The 11815-nt window shown below is 44.0% G+C and overlaps 1 protein-coding gene across 2 annotated transcripts in view; it reads left to right on the top strand.

Moving 5' to 3' along the window:
* LOC115157628 (protein FAM111A) overlaps positions 1-10254 on the top strand; it is a 23493-nt gene extending 13239 nt beyond the window's left edge. For both annotated transcript variants that reach the window (XM_029706039.1, XM_029706038.1), the window contains exons 5-6: positions 7923-7994; positions 8268-10254. In XM_029706039.1, coding sequence (XP_029561899.1) covers positions 8379-10250 — 1872 coding nt within the window. In that variant the 5' untranslated portion in view covers positions 7923-7994; positions 8268-8378 and the 3' untranslated portion in view covers positions 10251-10254. The remainder of the gene's footprint in view (positions 1-7922; positions 7995-8267) is intronic.
* The last annotated feature ends 1561 nt before the right edge of the window (positions 10255-11815 follow it).

Genomic DNA, 11815 nt, shown 5'->3' with positions numbered 1-11815 from the left:
ACTACTACTACTACCACCACTAGTACTACTACTACTAGTACAACCACTACTACAACCACTACTAGTACTACCACTACCATTACTACTACTACCACCCCTACTACTACCACTACAACCACTACCACTACTACTACTACTACTACTACTACTACAACCATTACCACCACTACTACTACCACACCCACTACTACTACAACCACTACTACTACTACTAATACCACTTTTTCTTCCACCACTACTACTACTACTACTATTACTACTACCACCACCACTACTACTACTACCACTACTACCACTACTACAACACTACTACCACTACCACTACAACCACCATTGCTATTACTACTAACACTACTACCACCACTACCACTACTACAACACTACTACTACTACTACCATTACCACTACAACCACCATTGCTATTACTACTACCACCACTACTACTACTACTAGTACGACCACTACTACAACCACTACTAGTACTACCACTACCATTACTACTACCACTACCCCCACCACTACCATTACCACCACTACTACTACCACTACCACCACCACCACTACACTACTACTACCACTACCACCACTACCATCACCATTGCTACTACTACAGCTACTACTACTACTACCACTACTAATACCACTACTAATACCACTAGTACTACTACTACTAGTACTACCACTACTACAACCACTACTAGTACTACCACTACCATTACTACTACTACTACTACTACAACAATTACCACCATTACCACCACTACTACTACCACCACTACTACTACCACCACCACAACCACTACTACTACCACCACTAGTACTACAACCACTACTACTACTACTAATACCACTTTTTCTTCCCCCACTACTACTACTATTACTACTACTACCACCACCACTACTACTACTACCACTACTACCACTACTACAACACTACTACTACCATTACCACTACAACCACCATTGCTATTACTACTACTACTACCACCACCACCACTACTACTACTACCACCACTACTACTACTACTACTACTACTACTACTACTACTACCACCACTACCACTACTACCACCAATACCACCACCACCACTACCACTACTACTACCACTACCACCATTGCTACTACTACCACTACTACTGTCACTAGTACTACTACTATCACTACTACTACTACTACTACTACTACTACTACTACTACTACTACTACTACTACTACCACCACTAGTACTACTACTACCACCACTAGTACTACTACTACTAGTACAACCACTACTACAACCACTACTAGTACTACCACTACCATTACTACTACTACTACTACCACCCCTACTACTACCACTACAACCACCACTACTACTACTACTACTACTACTACAACCATTACCACCATTACCACCACTACTACTACCACACCTACTACTACAACCACTACTACTACTACTACTAATACCACTTTTTCTTCCACCACTACTGCTACTACTATTACTACTACTACTACCACCACCACTACTACTACTACCACTACTACCACTACTACAACACTACTACCACTACCACTACAACCACCATTGCTATTACTACTAACACTACTACCACCACTACAACACTACTACTACTACTACCATTACCACTACAACCACCATTTCTATTACTACTACCACCACTACTACTACTACTAGTACGACCACTACTACAACCACTACTAGTACTACCACTACCATTACTACTACCACTACCCCCACCACTACCATTACCACCACTACTACTACCACTACCACCACCACCACTACCACTACTACTACCACTACCACCACTACCACCACCATTGCTACTACTACATCTACTACTACTACTACTACTACTACTACCACTACTAATACCACTACTAATACCACTAGTACTACTACTACTACTACTAGTACTACCACTACTACAACCACTACTAGTACTACCATTACTACTACTACTACTACTACTACTACAACAATTACCACCATTACCACCACTTTACTACCACCACTACTACTACCACCACCACAACCACTACTACTACCACCACTACTACTACAACCACTACTACTACTACTACTACTACTAATACCACTTTTTCTTCCACCACTACTACTACTATTACTACTACTACTACCACTACTACTAATACTACTACTACTACTACCACTACTACCACTACTAAAACACTACTACCACTACCACTACAACCACCATTGCTATTACTACTAACACTACTACCACCACTACCACTACTACTACTACCATTACCACTACAACCACCATTGCTATTACGACTACTACTACTACTACTACTAATACCACTACTACCACCACCACTACTACTACTACCACTACTACCACTACTAAAACACTACTACCACTACCACTACAACCACCATTGCTATTACTACTAACACTACTACCACCACTACCACTACTACTACTACCATTACCACTACAACCACCATTGCTATTACGACTACTACTACTACTACTACTATTACTACTACTACCACCACCACTACTACTACCACTACTACCACTACTAAAACACTACTACCACTACCACTACAACCACCATTGCTATTACTACTAACACTACTACCACCACTACCACTACTACAACACTACTACTACTACCATTACCACTACAACCACCATTGCTATTACTACTACCACCACTACTACTACTACTACTACTACTACTACTACTACTACTAGTACGACCACTACTACAACCACTACTAGTACTACCACTACCATTACTACTACCACTACCCCCACCATTACCACCACTACCATTACCACCACTACTACCACCACCACTACTACCACCACTACTACTACTAATACCACTACTACTACAACCACCATTACTACTACTACTACTACAACCATTACCACCACTACTACTACCACCACCACCACTACTACTACCACCACTACTACTACAACCACTACTACTACTACTACTACTAATACCACTTTTTCTTCCACCACTACTACTACTATTACTACTACTACCACCACTACTACTACTACTACTACTACTACTACCACTACTACCACTACTACAACACTACTACCACTACCACTACAACCACCATTGCTATTACTACTAACACTACTACCACCACTACCACAACACTACTACCATTACCACTACAACCACCATTGCTATTACTACTACCACCACTACTACTACTACTACTACTACTACTACTAGTACGACCACTACTACAACCACTACTAGTACTACCAGTACCATTACTACTACCACTACCCCCACCATTACCACCACTACCATTACCACCACTACTACCACCACCACTACTACCACCACTACTACTACTAATACCACTACTACTACAACCACCATTACTACTACTACTACTACTACTACAACCATTACCACCACTACTACTACCACCACCACCACTACTACTACCACCACTACTACTACAACCACTACTACTACTACTACTACTAATACCACTTTTTCTTCCACCACTACTACTACTATTACTACTACTACCACCACTACTACTACTACTACTACTACTACTACCACTACTACCACTACTACAACACTACACCACTACCACTACAACCACCATTGCTATTACTACTAACACTACTACCACCACTACCACTACTACAACACTACTACCATTACCACTAAAACCGCCATTGATATTACTACTACTACTACTACTACTACTACTACTACTACTACTACCACCATTGCTACTACTACTACCACCACCACCATTGCTACTACTACCACTACTACTATCACTACCACTACTACTACTACTATCACTACCACTACTACTACTACTATCACTACCACTACTACCACTACTACTACTAGTACTACCACTACTACAACCACTACTAGTACTACTACTACTACAACCACTACTAGTACTACTACTACTAGTACTACCACTACTACAACCACTACTAGTACTACCACTACCATTACTACTACCACCACCACTACCACTACTACTACAACCACCATTACTACAACTACTACTACTACTACTACAACCATTACCACCACTACCATTACCACCACTACTACTACCACCACTACTACTACCACCACTACCACCACCACCACCACCACTACTACCACCACCACTACTACCACTACTACCACCACTACTACCACTACTACCACCACTACCACCACCATTGCTACTACTACCACTACTACTATCACTACCACTACTACTACTATCACTACTACTACTACTACTACTACTACTACTACTACTACTACTACTACTACTACTACTACTACTACTACTACTACTACCACTAACACTACTATCACTACCCCTACTAATACCACTACTACTACTACCACTACCACTACTACTAGTACTACCACTACTACAACCACTACTAGTACTACCACTACTACAACCACTACTAGTACTACCACTACTACAACCACTACTAGTACTACTACTACTACTACCACTACTACAACCACTACTAGTACTACCACCACCACTACCACTACTACTACAACCACCATTACTACAACCACTACTACTACTACTATTACTATAACCATTACCACCACTACCATTACCATTACCACCACTACTACCACCACTACTACCACAACTACTACTACAACCACCACCACCACTACTACTACTAATACCACTAGTACTACTACTACTACTACCATTACTACTACTACCACTACCACTACAACTACAACCACCATTACTACAACCACTACTACTACTACTACTACTACTACTACTACTACTACAACCATTACCACCACTACCATTACCACCACTACTACTACCACCACTACTACTACAACCACTACTACTACTACTACTACTAGTACCACTTTTTCTTCCACCACTACTACTACAACATTACTACTACTACCACCACTACTACTACATTTACATTTACATTTAAGTCATTTAGCAGACGCTCTTATCCAGAGCGACTTACAAATTGGTGCATTCACCTTAAGATATCCAGTGGAACAACCACTTTACAATAGTGCATCTAAATCTTTCGGGGAGGGGGGGTAGAAGGATTACTTTATCCTATCCCAGGTATTCCTTGAAGAGGTGGGGTTTCAGGTGTCTCCGGAAGGTGGTGATTGACTCCGCTGTCCTGGCGTCGTGAGGGAGCTTGTTCCACCATTGGGGTGCCAGAGCAGCGAACAGTTTTGACTGGGCTGAGCGGGAACTGTGCTTCCACAGAGGTAGGGAGGCGAGCAGGCCAGAGGTGGATGAACGCAGTGCCCTTCTTTGGGTGTAGGGACTGATCAGAGCCTGAAGGTACGGAGGTGCCGTTCCCCTCACAGCTCCGTAGGCAAGCACCATGGTCTTGTAGCAGATGCGAGCTTCAACTGGAAGCCAGTGGAGTGTGCGGAGGAGCGAGGTGACGTGAGAGAACTTGGGAATGTTGAACACCTGACGGGCTGCGGCGTTCTGGATGAGTTGTAAGGGTTTAATGGCACAGGCAGGGAGCCCCGCCATCAGCGAGTTGCAGTAATCCAGACGGGAGATGACAAGTGCCTGGATTAGGACCTGCGCCACTTCCTGTGTAAGGCAGGGTCGTACTCTGCGAATGTTGTAGAGCATGAACCTACAGGATCGGGTCACCGCCTTGATGTTAGCTGAGAACGACAGGGTGTTGTCCAGGGTCACCCCAAGGCTCTTAGCACTCTGGGAGGAGGACACAATGGAGTTGTCAACCGTGATGGCGAGATCATGGAATGGGCAGTCCTTCCCCGGGAGGAAGAGCAGCTCCGTCTTGCCGAGGTTCAGCTTGAGGTGGTGATCCGTCATCCACACTGATATGTCTGCCAGACATGCAGAGATGTGATTCGCCACCTGGTTATCAGAAGGGGGAAAGGAGAAGATGAATTGTGTGTCGGCTGCGTAGCAATGATAGGAGAGACCATGTGAGGATATGACAGAGCCAAGTGACTTGGTGTATAGCGAGAATAGGAGAGAGCCTAAAACTGAGCCCTGGGGGACACCAGTGGTGAGAGCACGTGGTGCGGAGACGGATTCTTGCCATGCCACCTGGTAGGAGCGACCTGTCAGGTAGGACGCAATCCAAGAGTGAGCCGCGCCGGAGATGCCCAACTCGGAGAGGGTGGAGAGGAGGATTTGATGGTTCACAGTATCAAAGGCAGCAGATAGGTCTAGAAGGATGAGAGAGATGAGAGAGTTAGCTTTAGCAGTGCGGAGAGCCTCCGTGACACAGAGAAGAGCGGTCTCAGTTGAATGGCCAGTCTTGAAACCTGACTGATTTGGATCAAGGTCATTCTTAGAGAGATAGCAAGAGAGCTGGCCAAGGACGGCACGTTCAAGAGTTTTGGAGAGAAAAGAAAGAAGGGATACTGGTCTGTAGTTGTTGACATCGGAGGGATCGAGTGTAGGTTTTTTGAGAAGGGGTGGAACTCTCGCTCTCTTGAAGACGAAAGTGACGTAGCCAGCGGTCAAGGATGAGTTGATGAGCTCGGTGAGGTAGGGGGGAAGGTCTCCGGAAATGGTCTGGAGAAGAGAGGAGGAGATGGGGTCAAGCGGGCAGGTTGTTGGACGGCCGGCCGTCACAAGTCGCAAGATTTCATCTGGAGAGAGAGGGGAGAAAGAGGTCAGAGCATAGGGTAGGGCAACGTGAGCAGGACCAGCGGTGTCGTTTAACTTAACAAACGAGGATCGAATGTCGTCAACCTTCTTTTCAAAATGGTTTACAAAGTCATCCGCAGAGAGGGAGGAGGGGGGGAGGAGGATTCAGGAGGGAGGAGAAGGTGGCAAAGAGCTTCCTAGGGTTAGAGGCAGATGCTTGGAATTTAGAGTGGTAGAAAGTGGCTTTAGCAGCAGAAACAGAGGAAGAAAATGTAGAGAGGAGGGAGTGAAAAGATGCCAGGTCCGCAGGGAGGCTAGTTTTCCTCCATTTCCGCTCGGCTGCCCGGAGCCCTGTTCTGTGAGCTCGCAATGAGTCATCAAGCCACGGAGCAGGAGGGGAGGACCGAGCCGGCCGGGAGGATAGGGGACATAGAGAGTCAAAGGATGCAGAAAGGGAGGAGAGGGGGGTTGAGGAGGCAGAATCAGGAGATTGGTTGGAGAAGGATTGAGCAGAGGGAAGAGATGATAGGATGGAAGAGGAGAGAGTAGTAGGAGAGAGAGAGCGAAGGTTGGGACGGCGCAATACCATCTGAGTAGGGGCAGAGTGAGTAGTGTTGGAGGAGAGCGAGAGGGAAAAGGATGCAAGGTAGTGGTCGGAGACTTGGAGGGGAGTTGCAGTGAGATTAGTAGAACAGCATCTAGTAAAGATGAGGTCAAGCGTATTACCTGCCTTGTGAGTAGGGGGGGAAGGTGAGAGGGTGAGGTACAAAGAGGAGAGGAGTGGAAAGAAGGAGGCAGAGAGGAATGAGTCAAAGGTAGACGTGGGGAGGTTAAAGTCACCCAGAACTGTGAGAGGTGAGCCATCCTCAGGGAAGGAACTTATCAAGACGTCAAGCTCATTGATGAACTCTCCAGGGTAACCTGGAGGGCGATAAATGATAAGGATGTTAAGGCTAGTGACTGTGACAGCATGGAATTCAAATGAGGAGATAGACAGATGGGTCAGGGGAGAAAGCGTACCACCACTACGTACCACTACTACTACTACTACTACTACTACTACTACTACTACTACTACTAATACTTCCACTACCATCATTCACCACTTCTACAGTCACTAACGGCTACTATCCCTCTAGTATTTACAATACAGTCACTACTATACTAGCCTCCATTTTTCAACGCTAGCCTCTAACAATTTAAACTTCAGAAATGATTCCACTATGACCCTTTATTGTAATTGTAGTTGATGTATATGTTGTAACTCATGCATTACAGAGTTCTCATCAGAGTAAATCCTCGGGCAATAAGCCAGGAACATCTAGCCAATCTCAGGATCCTCATATCAAGGTGAGACATGCATTCATCTGCCTGTATTTGCTTAACACTTATCTGTTCTTTAATAATAGTAAATTATGAGTTATTTTTAATATATTCTTCTATTTTACAATTTGATGTAGCCGAGGTGAGGCGGAGTAACTCTCTGCCTGCGTCTTAAAATCAGTGTCACTCTCAGACCAAGGGGGAATTTCCTCTTGGCCTAGTGGTTGACGTTGGTTTCCTGAGAGGGAGACTGTGGTTCTAATCCCCTGAGCCTTAACACTTACATCTCTTCTGTCACAGAAAGAAGCACATGATGAAAGCCATACCTTCCGATACCGCTTCAATTAAAAAAAATACAGTGTTACATGCCATACTTATGGAACGGTCTTGGATGCACTGCGAACAAGCGAGATGTTCAAGAACACGACAAAGAAAAAACAGGGGATGGAAATTGTCATCCAAAGAGAAAAAGAGCCAAGGGCAGCTGTCAGTACACATTTCCCCTGCCATTTAATTGATAACGATGAGCTAGTGACAGTCAGCTTGATCACAGTTCCAAACGGCTGTTCTTCAGATACCCAGGGCCTTTCCAAACAGAGTAACCCCCCCACAAAAATACAACCTGACAATTTGATGGCTTTCATTGTTGAAACTAAGGGTGGACAAAATGTTAAAAGGAAAGTAATGAAAAACCCAGAGCTAAGGAAGAAAGTGAAGTATGTTTGTGTGTACGGATACAAAGGGGAAAAGGTGAAGCAAGCCTTGAGGAGAGATGGGCGATTTGATAAAACCATCTTTAAAACACGCTGTGTTCTTTCTGAGCCAGAGACGGGTGTCGACACAGAGATGTCCCAGCCAGTTGATGGTCTTGATAGGAAACGTCATCAAGGTCGTGAAGGTGAAATGTTGGTTGTGAAGGTAAAACGTATCGGTCATGTAGCTCAGCCACAGCCAGATAGTCTTGAGGATGTGGACAACACACCAACTGAAGAGCTGTCCGTCCCACCTGGTGGAACATCGGAAGCAGCTCTCTGTCCTCAGAATCCTACCACAACAGACACAGTTCAAACACAGTTGCAGTCAAAGGAGACAGGAAAAGATGATAGATCTCTGGTAGTGAAGCAAAAACGGCAAGAGATTCCAAACTCTAAAGAGATCCTAAACATCCTACGTTCCCAATATGCAGGCTTGGTAGATCACATGAAAGAGAGAGAGAATCTGAAAAAGCCTTCAGACGTGCAACAATTCTTAAGAGTAGAGTTTGGAAAGAAAACACAGAGCTTCCAAGAGGTAAAGAAAGTGAAGAGACTGATAGAGCTGAGTGCTTCTGTTTGTCAGGTGAGAATTGAAGGGAATGCAAAAGGAACTGGCTTCTTTCTGTTTGACAAGTTCATCCTTACAAACGCCCATGTTGTCCAGCAAATCTATGAGCCGATAACTAACACGCTGCAACAATCAGTAACAGTCACGTTTGACTTTGAAGACCTGGATGCAAGTACGCAGCAGATACCAGTGAAAAGTGAGGTTGTAGCCTATGGAAAAGATTATTCTGGGAATCTTGACTTTGCTTTGCTGGAGCTTAGTTCAGGTCCTGACATCACCTTGCCTTCAAGCTTGCTTGACACCTTCAGCTTTCCGTCTCCAGAGGGGGGAATCTGCATCATCGGCCACCCTGAGGGCGGGGTGAAAAAGACAGACCCCTGCTTCATCATTCAAAGAGGAGATCGGAAACAAGCTGTAGAAAAACATGTCACAGAAAATGAGGAATTATTACATGTCATAAACAACAGATATTTCGAGGAGAACTGGGACATCACACATCTACTGACGGACACAGAGAAGATTACCTATGACACCTGTTTCTTCCACGGTGCCTCTGGCTCTCCAGTCTTCAACGAGTACTGCCAGCTGATAGCTATGCATACAGCAGGCTACTCCTACCAGGGTAAAGGAGGGAAAACCCAGAGTATCATAGAGTTTGCCATTCCCCTGTCAGGCATACTTGAGGAGATCATCATCCAAGCGGTGCGTAGGAAACGAGTTGATGTGCTACAGGGATTCCTGAGCCAGAGGAGTCTGAAATTAGACGTAGTGCTGGAAAGAGTCAAGACAAAGTCTGATAATGCCAGCCTGGTCAAGGCATTTCAGGAGAAGCTGCCGTTCAACAGTAACACTTCAGCTACAGATCAGGGAGAGCAGAGAACCTTCCACCAGTTCCTCTTTGATAAAGTCGACGCCACAGGAGTCGAAGCCATGGAGGTGGATGATATCTATGACAATTGAAAAAGTGCCCAATTGTCATATTTGAGTAAAAGTAAAGATACCTTAATAGAAAGTTACTCAAGTAAAAGTGAAAGTCACCCAGTAAAATACTACTTGAGTAAAAGTCTAAAAGGATTTAATTTTAAATATACTTTAGTATCAAAAGTGAAAGTGTAAATCATTTCAAATTCCTTATGTTAAGCAAAGCAGACGGTACCATTTTCTGGTTTTGAAAATGTATGGATAGCCAGGGGCACACTCCAACACTCAGACATAATTACAGATAGCCAAGGGCACACTCCAACACTCAGACATAATTACAGATAGCCAAGGGCACACTCCAACACTCAGACATAATTTACAGGTTGCCTGGGGCACACTCCAACACTCAGACATTATTTACAAACGATGCATTTGTGTTTAGTGAGTCCTCCAGATCAGAGGCAGTAGGGATGACCAGGGATGTTCTCTGTTTAGTGAGTCCACCAGATCAGAGGCAGTAGGGATGACCAGGGATGTTCTCTGTTTAGTGAGTCCTCCAGATCAGAGGCAGTAGGGATGACCAGGGATGTTTTCTGTTTAGTGAGTCCTCCAGATCAGAAGCAGTAGGGATGACTAGGGATGTTTTCCTGAATTGGACCATTTTCCTGTCCTGCTAAGCATTTTGGGTGTCAAGGAAAATGTATAAAGTAAAAAGTATATCATTTTATTTAGGAATGTAGTGGAGTAAAAGTAGTCAAATATAAATAGTAAAGTAAGGTACAGGTATCCCATAAAACAACTTATGTAGTACTTTAAAGTATTTTACACAAGTACTTTACACTACTGATGATAACGAGTAATGAAAGTAGTGATGTGTATACTGTTCTTAAAATCCAAGTTTTTAATATAAACTGTATTATTTGTATGTTTTCATATATATTTCATTATTACATTCCTCAATACAGACCTGTTCTTAGGCAGATCATGATTACGTTTGATGCATCATCCATGTAACCTACTATTATCGAATCAAATGAACCTGAGATCTTTCCATGGAAATTGTACTTTTCCATACGCTAGTCTAACATGCTTGTATTGTTTTCTGCCAGGAAGACATGTACTGTAACCATTGCTTGTTTTAATCTACAAAATAAAAGCACAAGATGGCGTAGCAGTGCAGACGTGGTTTGTCGTCCTCTCGTGTACGTCTTTTTTGTATATATATTTCAATTTATTTTCCATCTCTATTCCATTTTAAAATTAAATATACCTTCCGGTAACCCGCCTCACTCAATGTGACACGGAGCCGCTATTTTTTAGACCTTATAGCCAGAACCTCCATCAGCAGCTATCCAGCTAATTAGCTACTAGCTATTTAGCCATTGTTAGCCACTGCTAGCGGCCTTTACCTTCTGCACAGATACCAGATGTTTTTTTGCCTGGATAATACTTGCCAGCATCGGAATGTTTTCTCCACTACAACGCCGGATTCCTGCTGTAAACCCTGGACCATTACTCCTGATCATCACAGCTAGCTAGCTGCCACCTAATGACCCAGCCCCCGAAGCTAGCCCTGAGCCAGGCCCACCTCCCGGCCTACTCGG

This window comes from Salmo trutta, chromosome 21 (genome assembly GCF_901001165.1).
Source record: "Salmo trutta chromosome 21, fSalTru1.1, whole genome shotgun sequence".
NCBI lineage: Eukaryota > Metazoa > Chordata > Actinopteri > Salmoniformes > Salmonidae > Salmo > Salmo trutta.
The sequence above is the reverse complement of the archived record's forward strand: the minus strand, read 5'-3'. Positions and strand labels throughout refer to the sequence as shown.